General features: G+C 44.3%; 1 protein-coding gene across 1 annotated transcript; it reads right to left on the bottom strand.

The window, feature by feature from the left end:
• Positions 1 to 1,247: 1,247 nt before the first annotated feature.
• On the bottom strand, positions 1,248 to 4,077 carry LOC147895564 (B3 domain-containing transcription factor ABI3-like). Its single transcript, XM_087383479.1, is given in 7 exon segments — positions 1,248 to 1,496; positions 1,675 to 1,751; positions 1,855 to 1,901; positions 1,998 to 2,098; positions 2,238 to 2,330; positions 2,476 to 3,112; positions 3,212 to 4,077. Coding segments are annotated over 7 exon segments (2,070 nt in total).
• Between the last annotated feature and the right edge of the window lie 14,448 nt (positions 4,078 to 18,525).

Genomic DNA, 18,525 nt, shown 5'->3' with positions numbered 1-18,525 from the left:
TGCATAACGTATATTTCATTAGCGAGCCTCTATGCGCACCTGCATATTTATTTGACTATTAGAGTTTTATGAACTTTCGAATATGCCTGCACTTTCAATTTTCATGTTTTGTTCGACAATTTCAACAATGAAATTTTTATCAGTGTTATTATAAGTCCATATGGAGAGAGAGAGAGAGAGAGAGAGAGAGAGAGAGAGAGAGAGAGAGAGAGAGAGAGAGATGCATTAGTATAAAAGCATTTTTTGAAGTATTTTTAACCTTAATAATTATGTTTTTATACGTATAAAATGGAGAGACACATGCACACACCCGCGCGCACACACACAAGCAAAGATATTAGAGTGTGATGGTGTAAAAGTACTTTCTCAATGAAGACACTATATTTTAACTTTAATCATCGTGTTTTTATACATATAAAGAGACACATAGGAACACATTCCAATGGCATTGTTATTACTTCTTTTCAGACAGATAAAGAACATGAGAACAGAGCGAGAGTCTCGTAGAGACATTGCTATCCTACATCATTACCCTGAGAGAGATTGCCAGGAGGAACTCTTAATAAGCTATAATACTACAATGTCTAGATGAATCAAGGAACATGGAATGGAACAAGCATAAACATAAAAAACTACGAAATCATCTTGAAAAGTTGAAACGGAGCACCTCTGTCCTACGAGGATGAGAAAATGGAATAGGTGTTGCAGCCAAAATGGAGGGAAAAGGTTCCACAGAACTAGTGTACGCCTAAACTCGAAGTCTGAAAGTAAAAAAGCAGAGGCACAAATTTGCCTATGTGATCTATCTGCTCGCGGTGTGACGTCTGGACGTGAGTCGTCTAGAAGGGAGACCTATATTAGATAATCTTGCAAGTTGCACCCTTGGAATGGAATCAAACTTGATGTAACACAACTTACACGAGAAATCAGAGATTCATTGAGGTTTCCTGGCTTCGGTAACCGATTGTCCGCGAGATCAACAAGAAAACTGAGTCCAGGACTTACACTTATAAAGGGCTTTCGGTTTAAAGAGCGCAAAAAAATTCACCATGTACACTTTGCAGTGGCGCTCCAACCTAGATACAAGTAAAAGGACCGCCTTGTTTTTCGCCCAACGAAATGCTGGGGGCAGGTTTAATGGGTTCGTTGCGTATCAAAGCAGGCCGAACACAGTGAGTGAGTGAATACAGAGAGGGTGATATTTTTCTGTCAATGATCTTTCATCTTTGGTATTGCTCTCAATACCACTAAGGTAGACCAGCGTGAAAGGCCTTGGCAACTCAAAGTTCTGCAATATCGTCAATTTCTTCTAACGATTGCTCCACCAACCGTGCTAAAAGGTCAGAGTCGTCACAGGGTGAGTCGGAAGTAAACAAATTCCCAGGAGTTCCTTTCAAGGAAAAGTCTGAGTCACTCGGATCAGACTGAGTTTCCTTACTAGAGACCGCGCAAGCTGCTGATACATTTAATCGTTCGCCTTTGGCTCCTTTGATCATCTGCACACATTCTCAACCGGCTCAAAACGGAGAGCATCCAAAACCTACCCAGAGCTTCCGTAAAAGAAGTGAAGGAGCTGTACTCGAACTGTACATTACTGGAGGGAACACTCAGCTTAAATTCTCATTTCAACTATAATTGAAAAGAGGTCTGAAACTAGGACAAGGGACTGCTCACGTATTTATTATTCAAGTTAGTAGAGTAGAGCATCATGTAGTCGCCTTCTTTGAGGTTATGCAGCTTCACGAAATCTCCTGTTACCAATTGACAACAAAAGTTAATCCTGATTCAGATATACTTTCCAATTCAGAAGACACATAAGAAGCAAAGACACACAGACTCGTTAACGCGACCTACCAGTGTTTTCTAGCAGATACATACGGCTCTTGTTGTTCGGCCAGAACCTGCACGAGTGACGGCCTAAGCTTTTAAAATCCTCCAAAGGGCAGTGAGCTAGTGGAGGAGGTACTGCGTATTTCTATCTCAGTAAACTCGCATACCTATATCGCATGTTCCACACGTTTGGGGAGTCCAGGTCCTTCACGACAAGGTTCAATCCATCCCTTAACTCTAGGGGTGGTAGACTTGTTTCGGCTGCCTTCTGTACACAACAGAAATCCCCAGACAAATTTTATACAAAAGTCGACTATAGAGCCCAGACAATTGACAAATTTACGAACGATTACTCGCACTTCAAACAAAGGAAAGAGTGTGTCACACGCACAGCTCAAAAGACCCACCTTTGGCAGAACGATCCTGCCCAGACTTCCTACGTCACTCTGCTTTAGTTCTTTCTCGAATAGCAGTCTCAGGTGTCTCTCTGATTTTCTACCCTATTCATCAAAGATTGAAAATGTCGAATACTGTCATACCCAGGAATACGCACACAAAACATCTGGACACTGCAGTAAATATGGAACAACATTCACAGCCAATTATCCCTAAAACTGTTTTCACTATTGAGACATCTGCACAGACCTGTTGAATTTCCACGGTAGATCTCGAAAGCTTCTGGCAACTTTGAGAACTGAACGTATGCGACGTGGCCCCAAGCAATTGAGAAGACCACGACATATTCGCAGCGGAAACGTTGGACCATTTCCGATGTCGCCGTACGCTCCACCTTTGTTTCTCCATGCGGCTCTTGCGAGCAGCACGGGTTGTAGCCGCGGGTGTGTTTGGCCGAGCGGGGAGAGAATCGCAACTTGATGCGTTATGCGTTCCTGTATTGGTTGGTATTGCCCTACCAGGCATAGGTTGTAAGTTTCTTTCTTGCAGATTGGATACAGCAGAAGACACGTTACCATGCCATCCCCGTTCACGATTCAAGGAGCTTGGCACTTGGGGCAAGCTAGTCCGAAACGGGCTACCGGATGAATTAGTGCCGTTATACGAGGAAGAATCCCCACCATTGTCCTCAGTTGGTAGCCAGTCGCCTTCAAGTTCGTCTCCTGAGAGCATGGAAGTCCAGGCGTTCTCGCAGGGGATAGTTGGGCGGGAATAGTTGTTACTATACAGGCAACTAAAATTATCTATACCGTTTACTTTATCCTGCACATGTCGAACCGCTGCAAGATTGGATGCCTCAGTACTTTGAGTTGCACCCGCCGCAAACATACGAGGGTCGTTCAAAATTGCTGGGAGGCTACAATTGGTTCCATTCACATATGCATCAGAGATTGCCGAGGATATGCAAACGTTCTCCTTTGAAAGGTCACTCTGCGCCTGCTTAAAGTGGTAGTTTTGGATCCATACAAGAATAAGTTTGAGAAAGCTCAAAATTCCTTTCTTCCCGCCCCCGAGCCGCCTTGTGGCGTTTTCAATAGTAGATTTCTTCAGTTTTATTTTTCGAAGATCAGACAAGGAAAAGCAATGAGCGTTCAACTTCAACCACTGGGCAAAGACGTGTGAAACGTCCTCCACCGGCTCCTCAGCTACACCTGCTAGGGAAGGAAACTCTCGAGGTGATGGTAACGACCAAACGTCAACAGAGTCCATGGGTGGAAAATCTTGACCTAGCAACGTAGGAAATAGGTCTTCTGCATACATTAACTCTTGAGTATCTAGCTGCAAGAGTTGCTCCAACTGGGACCGGAATGGAGCTTCGGAATTCGAGAGCGGCATGCAAGTGCTACTGGGCAAGGACGACTCGTGCTGTTGAACGCTCTGCTTCCCGTCCAGTTCCACGTCTTCAGAAACGTGCTCTAAGTGGTCAAGCTTCATCCACACAGCTTCCTCCATGGTGGGCGAGGGAATGTTTGAAGCACAGGAGACACCTCCGTCGCCATTAGCTCCGGCGGGTCGATCTGGACCGTGATCAGCACTGGCCCCGTCCTCTCGCGGACCGATTTCTCCTGATTTCACATCCAAAGGAAAGGACTGTGCGGACTCAACGAGGCTAACAGAAGCGGCATGATTTTCGGACGAGGATGTGGCGGATGATATAGATGTTGGTGAGCTCTGCAAGCCCAAGGACGGCAAACCTGAAGAGAAGATGTCTGAAGTATCCAATATTTCGTCATTGGCTCCTGAGAACTCCCTTTCTTCGGGCCGGGACAGCGCAGGCAGGTCTTGACCCATATTACAATAAGCACGTCTCCTCTTTAATTGTGGGACAGATTTGTATTGCTTCCTAGATTCCTGAATCCTGAGTCCTCCTCCCAAGTCCCGATCACGAGTGAGTGACCACCCCTAATACCATTCCTACGACTGGTACTAAAAGCTCCACCACAACACAAGAAATGGTTGCCTTAAGTAGAAAGGTTGAAGACTCCTCTAGAAGAGGTCAAGTTCAAATAAAGACAAGAGATCGATGGAAAAACGAAGCAGCTGAGAGGAGTCAGGCCGTTTCTTGGTCGGAGGTACAATCTGTAAGGGGCCGGGGGGCAAGAAGAGGCTTAAGTACCTACAGCTATAACTGGCATCTCTGGGCAGTGTGAGAGGCCTGAACAACGGGACTGTATATCATAATTCTTGAAACGGAGAAATCACACTCACACTTCACTTGGGGACGCGGCAACAAAAGAAACTTGTTCACTGAACCTTCGGTGGAGAGTACTGAGGGTTTGCGGGGACGCAAGGTTGGGGCAGCAAGGTTCGCGTCTAGATAGCGACGGTGCGTCAAGGAAACGTAGAAAAATTGGAACGGTAGTGAGGCAAGGGAGCAAAGGCAGATGGACGACGACAAAACTTATAAGCTTGGCAAGAGGAAGAAACAGAGACGAGCGACGTCGAGTGCCAAGCTGCAGCAAGAAGCTGTACAGCGTACAGTGTAGACGAGCGCGCTTCATTGGGACGTACGTGCCTGATGGAAATCGCAAAATTGAGGGTCGCCATCTTTAGTCACTTTCACGTTTTTCAGCTCGGTCTCCATCCCTCCACCTGTCCCAATCTGGAAAGTTGTCTCCCTCGGATTGAGCGCCCCGCCACGTCCCCGTCCATTATCTCCCCTTCATTAGCTGCGCCGCTCCCAAAGCAAACTTACCGCTATTCTAGTATTCACCCGCTAATAATACAAGCCCTCGACGCGTGGACGTACGGCCGCTTGCCATTCACATCACCGGCTCCGCCAGCTCTGCGAATCTTCTTCCTCCACGGCGTGTCCTTTCCTCTTCGGATGGGCCCTTGCCTACTAATTGGGGAATGGGCGGGCCTTTCTTTAATTCAGGCTGCTCGCCACGCGTCCCCCCTTCGCCTGATCTGTCCACCCATCACCTCACCTGTGACTCGCCCTCCTGACCAACCCCTCACCGCGTTGCACGCGTCCACCCTAATAAGACCAATTTATAATACAACAACGCAAATTCAAGGTATAGATCTTGTCGTGTCACCCAATATGTCAACGACCACCGTCTATTTTGGGCGCACTACTCGCCTCTCCCATACTTTGACCCTTTCTTCCCAATTTGGCAAGTGTCCAACCATTGAAATCTCACCATTAATCAATTAAACTAGGGTGTGGTAGGCCGCCTAAGGGGAATGAATCAAGAGAGTAATTGTTGATTATAAATAAACGATGAAGAAAGGATGACAGGACGGTGTTTGAAAAATACCTGACTATAAACTAAGCTGACGATAGCACATGTGACGTGAGGGTCTCACGAAAGGGAGACGTGGGGTTGCGCGCGTGTGCCAAGCCCTAACTTTCCCTCCCACACCCTTCCCCCCCTCCCCCCCCCCCCTCTCCACATACCCCCCTTCTCTCTCTCCACCCCCCTTCACCACCCAGGCCCGACCAAATGGCGTATGTATTTAAGCGTTCCCTTCTTGCAAACACCTCAATACACAAATAGAAAAAGAAGAATTTAGAATATGCAAAAGCAAAAGAAAACACAAAACTTGAAATGGAAAACATATATATATATATATATATATATATATGTATGTATGTATTTTATATAACCACACATAGTGTGGGCGAGGAGGCGGCGCGCTTCCTTCCCTAAATAGTTATGATCTGAGGAAATAGGCCTTTCCCCGTGCGTTGAGGTTGTTATCACCGAGAATATTAGCATCGAGATTATCGCGAATACATAAGAGAATGATATATTACCTAAATCTCAATAAGTGTATGTGTATTCCAACTTCAACATCGACCAAATTCTTGTCATGATTTCTTCTATCATTTGTCGTGAACACACTATTCAAAATTTTTGGACTTGTGTAAAGTCCAATTTGAGAAATGGACTAAAAACAGTCCAAAAATTTTGAATATACTAGTAATGTTGTTTTTTAACTAGATTTGCCAACTCAAAACAAAAGATTTAATGATTTTGAACTAGATTTGCCAACTCAAAACAAAAGATTTAATGATTAAGTACTAAGAACGTCAATGCATAACCAAATCTCTTACAAAGGGGGTCTACATAAACATTTTCATAACTTCACAAAAATCTCTTGCAAAGTGGTCTACATAAACATCTTCATAACTTCTTGTGAATTGAGCAACTATCACCTAAGAACATCAATACATGACCAATAATAGATGACCAATTCTCTTACAAAGTGGTCTACATAAACATCTTCATAATCACGTAAGAACATCAATAGATGACCAATTCTCTTGGAAAGGTGGTGTAAATAAACACCTTTATGTATAAGTGGTGTGCACACACCTTTATGACCATTTCTTTTAGAAAGGTGGTGTACATAAAGCCCTTAGAAAGGTAGTGTAGATAAATCCTTTTATGTGTAAGTAGTGTACATATACACCACACTTGGTATTAAAAAACACCGTTAAGTATAAAATGGCCCTCATAAACAATCTTTATACATAATAATGAGAGTAAAGAAATAAAAAATGTAGTAAACTTTTCATTAGATATTAGCTTTCCATAGAAGTTCAAAACTTGTGATTACAAAGCCGTTAGCCAACATGTTACTCAGTACCAATGTCCTCAATGCCAGGCCCTTGACTACCAGGGTCCTGACTAATAGGCTGCTCTAAGACTGGAGTCTCAGTAGCAAGGTCCTTACTAGTTTGCTCTTCAGTTCCAAGCACCTGACTAGTAGGCTGCTCTAGAGTCTCATGACCAAGTTCTTGGTAAGTAGGGACCTGGCTACTAGGTTCCTGACTAGTAGGCTGCTCTGGAGTCTGTAAGGTCATGGTTGAAGAACCATCTATGCCTCCTGGTAACTCCTCCTGGTCATGCTTTGCCTCGTCCATACCTTCTTTGAGTAAGGCTTCCTTGCTTGATCCACTTGCCTGTCCTTCACCCAAGATCGATCCACTTGCCTGTCCTTCATCCAAGATCAAGGGTGCCTTCCTCACTTTTAATTTTAAGGGAAGTGCTTCCACCTCTTTAGCCTTACCTTTACCTGTGACGTGCTGTACTACTGTAACTTCTTGTTGCCGTGAACCTTCTCGTATGATGAGTGGAACCTCCTTGACTCTAGTTGACAATTGATCACCCTTATTCTTTGTGCGGATTTCTTCTTGCCGTAAGTCATCGGATGCAGAGCTTTCATCCTCATCATCACCTGAGCTAGAATCATCACCCTCAGACTCACTACCCTCTTCTTTGACATTTTCCTCCTCAAAGAAAGTAGTGCAACTGTAATATGTGTCAAAGAACTCAATTTGATGGGGGGTATCAATAACATTTACATTTTTACCTTGCCGTAGCAATTTCTCAGCAGCAAAACCCATTCGATACAATGCTACTTCCAACCCATCATTCAATAAATTCTTTGTCATCTCTAGTATCACATCAGGATCCATCGGCTTTCTGTAATCCACCATTGCTGCATCAAGCTTAACCTTATGGTCCTCAAAGTAATGAAGCTCGAGAGTCCTTAAAGGAGTTTGGATTAGATTACCACCACCCCTCGATAAGAAGCACATCAAGAAAGGCTGCAAGACTTGAATGGCAGTGCCTTCCAAGACAATCATATGATTACGCAGGACTATACCATGGTATACTTTTGAAAGTAAATACCCAAATGAAGATGTCAAACTCACATATAGGGCATCCCTTTGTGATTCTGTCACGAACAGGACCAACGTTGATCTTTTCTTATCTGCCATAGGACCTTCAACAATAAACTGCACAAGTTCAACTATCTGTGACACTGCAAGGTCTTGCAATTCATTTATGAAAAATACGCATGGCTTCTCCCAAGCATGACCGCTCATTGTTATGAAATGCTCCGTATCAATGCCATTGATGTGTGCAAATTTTGTATCATTCTCTGATAGCAGGATATCATAAGAGAAGCTGAATGAAGAACCATCATCTAAACCACCAATTGCTCTACCTTGGGTACTGGACTGCAAGGCCTTTTTCTTAATGTCCATATATTCTGTCTCAACAACCTTTGGCATTTTAGCTCTTAGATCCTTTGTTGGTGTGGCATCTGCATCCATTGAAGCCAACCACTTTCTAGCCCATGTTTTATCAAGGAGTTGACCTAGGCTAAGTGCTTTCTTCTTATCCACATCAATTGACTTGCCAGCTAACTCATCATCAAATTTCAATAAAAATAATAGTGCCGAGAGAGCAGCCTCACTTTGAATCATTCGGGTGACCACTTCATCTAAGTTGCTATGCTTGCTCTTCTTTCCAAAGAAGCAGTCACCACTTAGGATCTTCTTGCATACTTCTTCTGTTATTGCATCTGGAACAAACCTTAAAGCTCTCCACCAAACAATAGACATCGGTTTCTTTATTTCTTTCCTCTGAGTTGCAATGTGCTCTGGTGCCTCAAAGGATATCTTTCCTGTTTCATATGCTTGGCAAACATCCACGATGCTCTGAAACACTGATTCCTCACGGAAGACAATGCAGGTAACATCCCTGTATCTTGCAACAGCGGTGTTCAAATCCTTTGCCTCAACCTTATTACCTGGTATGCCTTGCGTATTGCTTACAACACCTTTCAAGCATCTATAGAACCGAGTCCTCTTTGTCATGTACTCCGATGTAGGTCTCCTGCCCTTCACTGTTTGTGGCTTTCCACAGCCCATCCATAACTCCCTTGCCTTTATCAAGATCTCAGAAAGAGAAGAGCTTTTTTTCAACCTAAATGGAGCAAAATTCAGCCTCTCTGATTCTAGAATGTACTTCGAGTCATCATTAAATATGCATATATGACAAATGACCCGTTGAAACTTTTCCATCCACTCAATCTGTGGCAAGTTTCCTTTTCTTCCCTCATCAAGGGCGATCCTGCAAGCCTCACAAAAGTGTTGCCCATCAATGGGCTCAAACCTACATCTTTCTAAGAATCTATTCTTTGCCAGCATGTATCTCTTCTCGATGTCACTCCCATATCGGCTTTGATACAAAGCCTCTCCACGAACAAAGTCACTCTTTCTAAAGTTCTCAAAAGCATCAAGAAAGTCCACGCGCTTTTGAAATGTGACATCAGGCAATGTAGGATCATCTTCTTGAAGTCTCTTAAACGCCATAGGACGAAGAGTGATATTAGTGGCAACGGGAGTTCTTGTTTTCCTTGTATCTTCATACAATTTGCGTGCAAATATCTTATCGAGCTTTCTTTGATTTGTGAACAATGAAGCTCGATCAATAAGCATTGTGGCCACGCTGAATTGTGAAAATCCCCAAATGTATCCCTCATCCTCTGGAGGATGTAAGTCCGCCACACTTATAGAAAAGTCTTCGAGACTTGTATCTTCTTCTTGCTGATCTTTCTCTTCATCGCTATCCAATTTTTCGCCTGGTTTTAAATAGCCTGCACTTGAGCGATCTCCACGTGGAGTAGGAGTTATTTTTGCTCTCTTTCTAGGAATAGCTATAGCACTTGAGTCTACTCCACGATCACTCCTTCTTGTTCCTGTAGTTGCAGCAGTCGATGGCGTAGGTACAGTTGGAGATACTGTAGTTACACTTGTTGGAGTTATCGGAGTTACCGCCACAGATATTGATGGTACTTGAGGGTTGTGTGTTATAGATGGCATAATTAGTGCCCCTGAAGGTTCAACACCACCACTTGGAAATGCATCCCACATTTTCTTCAATGCTTCTAAGGCATTAAGTAATTCTTGGGATCCCTCAATTGAATCTGGTAACGGTTTCAAGAAGTGCTTCGGAGTAACTCGTAACTTGTAAACCACCTCGTCATTCTTTCCTTGGCACACAATTTCTATCAAATTGTTTTCTTTAATATTGATGTTTGATACCATGCCACCATTTCTTACTGCCTCTGCAGAATATTTCGGGCTTGATATGTTCTCTGAAGTGATCACCAAAAATACTTTGATTTCCGCTCCATAAAATACCAAGCATGTTCAAGGTATTTGAAAGACACCTTGGAACCAAAACTGGAAGCCATGAAAGCTATAGTTTTCTGAAAAACAATCAAAAATAAAAAATGAGAAATACAATGATTTTCAAACTCAAAATATTAAATAAATTTTTAATTAAATATTCTTTTAAGTTTTATTTATTTTTAATTTTTAAGATAAAATATTTTTTTAAATTATTTTATTTTAATTAGTTAGTTTATTTTAATCACCCCTTGCCCATCACCTTGCGATGTCCCCCTCCCCGCCCCTTGCCCTTCCACGCCCACCTCTTCCCTCCGCCCGCCCCCCCTCCCCCTTGCTCCTTCCCCACGCCCCCCCTTCCCTTGCCCCTCCCCTTCCCTCGCCACACGTGTGTGTGCATGTGGTGAGGGAAGGGGAGGGGCAAGGGAAGGGAGGAGCGGGGGGCCGGGCAGGCAGAGGGAAGGGGAGGGGGGCGAGGGGGACCTGTTGCGTGCGCAACAGGTGGGGGGCATCGATGCCCCCCTCGCCCCCCCTCCCCTTCCCGCGCTCCCCCCACACCCCCCCTTCCCTCCGCCCCCCAACCCCCCCTCCCAGCGCGCCTGCCCCCCCCCTCCCCTCCGCCCTCCCCACGCCCCCAGCCCCCCTCCCGATGCGCGCGCCCCCCCTTCCCCTCCGCCCTCCCCCGCGTCGACGGAAGGGGGCAGGCGCGGGGGGGGCGTGGGGAGGGCGGGGGTGTACGAGGGTTGGGAGGGCGGAGGGGAGGGAAAGGGGGGGCGGAGGGGAGGGCGCGTGGGGGCGGAGGGGAGGGGGGCAGGCGCGCGGGGGGGGGGCGTGGGGACGGCGGGAGGGGGGGGTTGGGGGGGCGGAGGGGAGGGAAGGGGAAGGCGGAGGGGAGGGCGGGAGGGATGGGCGGAAGGAAGGGAAGGGGGGGGCGGGCTGGGGGAAGCCCCCCACCTGTTGCGTGCGCAACAGGTGGGTGGGGGGGGGGTCGGCCCCCCCCCCCACCCACTTGTTGCGCATGCAACAGGTGGGGGGGGTGCCCTCGCCCCCCTCCCCTTCCCCACACCCCGCCCCCCGCAGCCCCCCCTCCCGGCGCGCCCGCCCCCCCTCCGCCCTCGCCACGCCCCCCGCCCCCCCCCCCGTGCCCCGCCCATGCCCCCCCTCCCCTCCCGCCCCCCCCACTCTGGAAGGGGGGGCGGGCGCGCGGGGGGGGCCGTGGGGAGGGCGGGAGGGGAGGGGGGGTGTGGGGGGGGGGGGGGAGGGGAGGGGGGGCGTGGGCGGGGTGTGGGGGGGGGCGGGGGGCGTGGCGAGGGCGGAGGGGGGGCGGGCGCGCTGGGAGGGGGGGCTGCGGGGGGCGGGTGTGGGGAAGGGGAGGGGGGCGAGGGCGCCCCCCCCACCTGTTGCGCACGCAACAGGTGGGGGGCTTCCCCCCGCCCGCCCCCCCTTCCCGGAAGGGGGGGCGGGCGCGCGGGGGGGGGCGTGGGGAGGGCGGGAGGGGAGGGGGGGTGGGGGGAAGCCCCCCACCTGTTGCGCACGCAACAGGTGGGTGGGGGGGGGATCGGCCCCCACCCCCACCCACCTGTTGCGTGCGCAACAGGTGGGGGGGGTGCCCTTGCCCCCCCTCCCCTTCCCCACACCCCCCCCCCCCCTCAGCCCCCCGCCCCCAGCCCCCCTCCCGGCGCGCCCCCCCCCTCCGCCCTCGCCATGCCCCCCGCCCCCAGCCCCCCTCCCGACGCGCCCGCCCCCCCTCCCCTCCCGCCCTCCCCACGCCCCCCCCGCCGGCGCGCCTGCCCCCTTCCGTCGTCGGAAGGGGGCGGGCGCGCCGGCGGGGGGGGGCGTGGGGAGGGCGGGAGGGGAGGGGGGGGGGTTGGGGGGCGGAGGGGAGGAAAGGGGGAGGCGGAGGGGAGGGCGGGCGGGAGGGAGGGAGGGGCGGAGGGGAGGGCAAAGGGAAGGGGGGGGGCAGAGGGGTCAACGACAGGGCAGGAGGGGGGGGCGCGGCGGGAGGGCGGGAGGGAGGGAGGGGGGTGGGAAGGGCGGAGGGGAGGGAAGGGGGGCGGAGGGGGGGTGGGGGCGGGGGTAGGGACGACAGGGAGAGGGAGGTTGGAGGGAGGGGGCGGAGGGAAGGGAGGAGCGAGGACAAGCGGCAGGGGGAAGGGAAGGAAGGGGACGGAAGGAGGAGGGAGCAGGCAAGGGGAGGGGAAGGGGCCTTGGGGAGGGAGGAGAGGAGAAGGGGGAAGGGAAGGGAGGGGAGAAGCGGGAGGAGAGGGGAAGGGACGGGAAGGGGAGGGGAGAGAGGAAGTTGGAGAAGAGGGAGGGAGGGAGTACCTGAGTGGAGAGGTGGTGGAGCTCCAGGAGAGAGTTGTGAGAGAGAATAAGAGAGTTGTGAGACAGAATGAGGAGAAGTAGAGTTTTATAGGAAATGGATAGCTTTTAGGTCAAGTCAGCTTTTTTTAGTTTTAAAGGTTTTTTTAGTTCTTTTAGGTTCACTATAAGTAGAACATTCTTCATTCTCTCTTTCATTCAAAGATCATTCGTTTACACTCCACGCTTCTCTCCTCTCATCAACCTGTTGCAGGATTCGCAAAAATTTTCAAAATGTTGCAAGAGGTGAGTTGTTGCGTACGCAAGAACTTCTAAGAATCAAGTTTTTATAAATTTGAATTTTTTTTCAAATCCGATCTTTTTCTAAAAAACTTGTGTGTACGCAACAACTTAAAAAACCATTTTAGCATTAAATCTTTTTTTCCATAAATTTTCCTCTTTAACTCAAACTTTCACAACCCCTCCCTACCTATTGCGTACGCAACAACTTCAAAACAAAATTTAACACTCAAACCCTACCTATTGCGTACGCAACAACTTCAAAACAAAATTTAATCATAAATCTCTCAAAAAAACTCATCAACCAAAAAAAAAAATCTATTACAAATTTCTCTCTCAACCTCAAAGCCACTCAAACCTCCCTACCTATTGCGTACGCAACAACTCCAAAACAAAATTCAATCATAAATCTCTCCAAAAAACTCCTTTAAAAAAAAAAAAAATCTATAACACATTTCTCTCTCAACCTCAAAAGCACTCAAACCTCCCTACCTATTGCGTACGCAACAACTTCAAAACAAAATTTTATCACAAATCCTCCAAAAAACTCTTCTCACTATACTTTATTACAAATATCTCTATCAACCTCAAAACCACTCAAATGTCCTACCTATTGCGTACGCAACAACTTCAAAACAAAATTCAATCATAAATCTTTTCAAAAAACTCTTCTCACTACACTTTATTAATATAAGAAATCCATTTATAATATTTTTATCCCATAATATAATAAATTAAATTTTTATTAACTAATGTTAAAATATAATTTTACTAAAAATATATATTATTAATCTATAAATTAATATAAATATTATATAATTATTATATAAATAAATATATAAATACATTAATTTAAGAAAAAAATTGAAAGGAGATCTTCTAGCATATGTGCTTTATATAATACTTAGTCTTAAAACAATGAAGAATTAGTGAATATATTGCTCTTCTATACATTATTAACTTAAAAACTAATATAAATATAAATTAATTATTATATAAATTTAAATAAATATATAAATAATTAATATTATACATTAATAACATTTAAAATTATGTAGATTATATAATAATAACCTTTCAATTTTAAAAAGTAGTCAATAAAAGAATTAAATTAATTTTAAAATTTAGAAAATATTAAAATTTACACACTTACTTTTAGCATGTATGCTTTTATTCCATGTGTATAATACTTGTTAGTTAGTCAAAAAATGAAAAATTAGATAATGTATTTGTAAGGTAGGTATTTAAAACCATAGAATCTAGAAGACTACACTATCATTGCATCCATATCATTTTTTTACTTTAGTAACCATCAGATATCCATGATTCCATGTGTATAATACTTGTTAGTTAGTCGAAAGAATGCAAAATTAGATAATGTATTTGTAAGGTAGGTATTTAAAACCATAGAATCTAGAAGACTACAGTATCATTGCATCCATATCATTTTTTTTACTTTAGCAAGCACCAGATATCCATGGTATCCATGATATGGAATACATATTTCTTAGAATGTCCATGATATGGAATATATATTTCTTCGAATATTTCTTATCAAATACTTTTTCATTTCTTCTCATACACCATGCACTTCTTCCTAATCAGTGTGCATACATCACTTCTTCGAATCGGTGTGCTTTTAGCCTATGTACTTGTTCCTAATCAGTAGGATACTTTGAGTAGGTAGGCTTGTAACTACTTAAAGTAAAGCCTTTGCAAAGGATCGTACCTTTCGATACACCATGCAGCATGAATGTAAAAAAATATGAATCAGTGTGCTTTTAGCCTATGTGCTTGTCCCTAATCAGTAGGATACTTTGACTAGGTAGACTTATACTTACTTAAAGTAAAGCCTTTGCAATGTATCATACCTATAAACAAAACACTTTGGAAAGCATATAACATATAGTCTATATATATCTAAACTAAATACTTTAGAATGCATATTTTATATAGTTTATATATCTTAAATCTTACACCCTAAATCTTAAATCCTAAAGTTTCCTAAATCTTAGGTTATATAATCTAAGCTCTTAAACTTATATAATAGTTATGATTCCTAAACCTTAAATCCTAATCCCTATAACTTAAATTCTAAAACCTAATTTTCAATTCTAAACCCTAGATTCTACACTCTAAGCTCATGATCTTATATACTAAACCTTAAAACCTAAATCCTAAACCCTAAAACAATAATCATAAACCCTAAAAGCTAAACCCTAAACCCTATATTTTTAACCCTAAACCCTAAACCCTAAATCCTAAACCCTAAACCCTAAAAATATAATCATAAACACTAAATCCTAAACACTAAATCTTAAATCCTAAGCCCTAAATCCTTAACCCTAAATACTAAACCCTAAACCCTAACCCTAAAATACAATCAGAATTTTATGATTTTTCTCGATTTGTGCAACATGTTAGATATACCCCCAACCTGTTGCTCAAGCAACAGGTTGGGGGGTATATCCGACCTGTTGCACAAATCGAGAATTTTCTCGATTTGTGCAACAGGTCGGATATACCCCCAACCTGTTGCTCAAGCAATAGGTTGGGGGATATACCCGCAACCTGTTGCTCAAGCAACAGGTTGGGGGGTATATCCAACATGTTGCACAAATCAAGAAAATTCTCGATTTGTGCAACAGGTCGGATATACCCCCCAACCTGTTGCTCAAGTAACAAGTTGGGGGATATACTCCCAACCTGTTGCTCAAGCAACAGGTTGGGGAGTATATTAAACATGTTGCACAAATCGAGAATTTTCTTGATTTGTGCAATTAAGAACAGGTTGGATCTGTTGCACAAATCAAGAAAATTCTCGATTTGTGCAACATGTTGAATATACTCCTCAACCTGTTGCTCAAGCAACAGGTTGGGGGTATATCCAACCTGTTGCACAAATCAAGAAAATTCTCGATTTGTGCAACATGTTGGAGTATATCCGACCTGTTGCACAAATCGAGAATTTTCTCGATTTGTGCAATAGGTCGGATATACCCCCCAACCTGTTGCTCAAGCAACATATTGGGGGTATATCCAACCTGTTGCACAAATTAAGAATTTTCTTGATTTGTGCAACAGGTTGGATATACCCCCAACCTATTGCTTGAGCAACAGGTTGCGGGTATATCCCCCAACCTGTTGCTTGAGCAACAGGTTGGGGGGTATATCCGACTTGTTGCACAAATCGAGAAAATTTTTGATTTGTGCAACAGGTCGGATATACCCCCCAACCTGTTGCCCAACTTGTTGCTTGAGCAACAGGTTGCGGGTATATCCCCCAACCTGTTGCTTGAGCAACAGGTTGGGGGGTATATCCGACCTGTTGCACAAATCGAGTGCACAAATCGAGAAAATTCTCGATTTGTGCAACAGGTCGGATATACCCCCCAACCTGTTGCTCAATGCTTGAGCAACAGGTTGGGGGGTATATCCGACCTGTTGCACAAATCGAGTGCACAAATCGAGAAAATTCTCGATTTGTGCAACAGGTCGGATATATCCCCCAACCTGTTGCTCAAGCAACAGGTTGGGGGTATATCTAACATGTTGCACAAATCGAGAAAAATCATAAAATTTTGATTGTATTTTAGGGTTAGGGTTTAGGGTTTAGTATTTAGGGTTAAGGATTTAGGGCTTAGGATTTAAGATTTAGTGTTTAGGGTTTAGTGTTTATGATTATATTTTTAGGGTTTAGGGTTTAAGAATTAAATGTTTAAAGTTTAGGATTTACGGTGGTTAAGATGTTTTGGTATTAATTATTTAAAGTTTAGGATGTAGGGTTTAGGTTAATGCCTTCTCTGCTAGTTTTGATATAGAAGTTATTAAGTAATAATAAGCTCAATGATTATTTATTAAATGTTCATTTTGAGTTGCTAATTTACTTTTATACATAAAACAGGTATTCACCCTAACAGAGGGTATGGATGTGGTGTTATATGAGAAGAATGAAGTGGTGGCTTTTGGACGAATTCATAGTCTTGATCCTATGAATGTGTGTCATTTTCAACGTTGTGGTGAGAGAAGATGTGTAGTGATAATCACCAACGTTGTAAATCCTGAAGTACATTTAAAATATCCACATGGAGACTTTGAAACATTGGGAGATATCTTACAATGTGATATATTTGATATGCAAGCACACCAGAACACTCTGGGACCAAGACAAAATTGTTCCAAAGACATACTTTCAAGATATCAAGAAAACTTATATCCAGGGGGAAAAAGTACAGATGTTATCTCGCTCCGGAGAAGTTTTAGCAATTGGCAACTTTAAGGGCTATGCTCAGAGTTTTCTCTGTATAGTGGAGATAATTAAGTTAACTAGTGCAGGTGTCATTCAAAATGCAATGGATAGTACTTCACAATTAGATGTCCATAATACTACGTCTCAACTACAAGTTCATAGTACTTGTAAATGGGGGTTAGCTTTCTTGAAATCAAGTTTGCCCGAGATAATTAAGTCGACTAGTGCAGGTGTCATTCAAAATGCAATGGATAGTACTTCACAATTAGACGTCCATAATACTACGTCTTAACTACAAGCTCATAGTACTTGTAAATGGGGGTTAGCTTTCTTGAAATCAAGTTTGCCCAAGACAGTTTCCTTCAATGTCATGGAAGACACAACAGAATATTATCAGAAGAAAAAGACTATAACACAAATGGGATCCAAATTGATAAGAAGCTATAGTAGTAATCAAGAGTATCATAGTGGCATGCTCACAGGTATCGAGGACATTATAGTAACAGATGTTGATGCAGAAAAGGTTTCTTGTGTTGCAAGTGACTCAAATATACTCACTGGTATAGAAGACTTGTCTTGTGTTGCAAGTGACTCGAACAGGCTCACTGGTATAGAAGACTTGTCATGTGTTGCAAGTGACTCGAACAGGCTCACTGGTATAGAAGATTTATCTTGTGTTGCAAGTGACTCAAACAGGCTCACTGGTATAGAAGACTTGTCTTGTGCTGCAAGTGACTCAAACATGCTTATTGATATAAAAGACAGAAGATGTGTTGAAAATAATAAGATGGGACCACAAAGAAAAATACACGCAAAGACCAATGGGATAAGTGATGCAATAACAGGAATTGATGATATTAGTGACAATGATCATGATGTTACCACTCGAATACAAGGCAAAAGGGGCAGAGAATCTGAGAATATTGTTGCTAGCATGCCAGAGAATATAGATGGGAGAATCTTGAGTTACGAAGGAGAAACAGTTCAACCACAAAATTCAAGAGGCATTGGCAACAAATTGACATCAATGAACATGTCGACCAGATTGCCATTTCCAAGATATTATAAGGTATCAAATAATTCTCAAGCCTACACAGCATTTGATTATAAAGATGAAGATTCAAGGGAAATGGATTCGAGGTTTGATGGTCTTACAACTAGAAAACGCAAGACACTATTTACAAAAAGAAAGTATGTGAGTGTGAAGAGGCGAAGAATCATGGCATCAATTCCAGAACCAAAGAGACATGTGATGCTATCCGAGGAGAATATGGAAAGGATGCTTATGCGAGTTTGTTGCAAGAGACTTTGCATTAGAAAAGTTGGGAAAGATGATTGTGCAGCCATACGCCTTGGTATTTGGAGTAAGACAGCGCCTAACAGACATAACTATCTTCTTCAAGAGTTTTCATGCTTTCTTCATCAAGGCACTAATCAAGATTTGAGCACA

Source organism: Dipteris shenzhenensis, chromosome 13, assembly GCF_047967505.1.
Source record: "Dipteris shenzhenensis isolate YYH24624 ecotype China chromosome 13, Dip_SZ_1.0, whole genome shotgun sequence".
NCBI lineage: Eukaryota > Viridiplantae > Streptophyta > Polypodiopsida > Gleicheniales > Dipteridaceae > Dipteris > Dipteris shenzhenensis.
The sequence above is the reverse complement of the archived record's forward strand: the minus strand, read 5'-3'. Positions and strand labels throughout refer to the sequence as shown.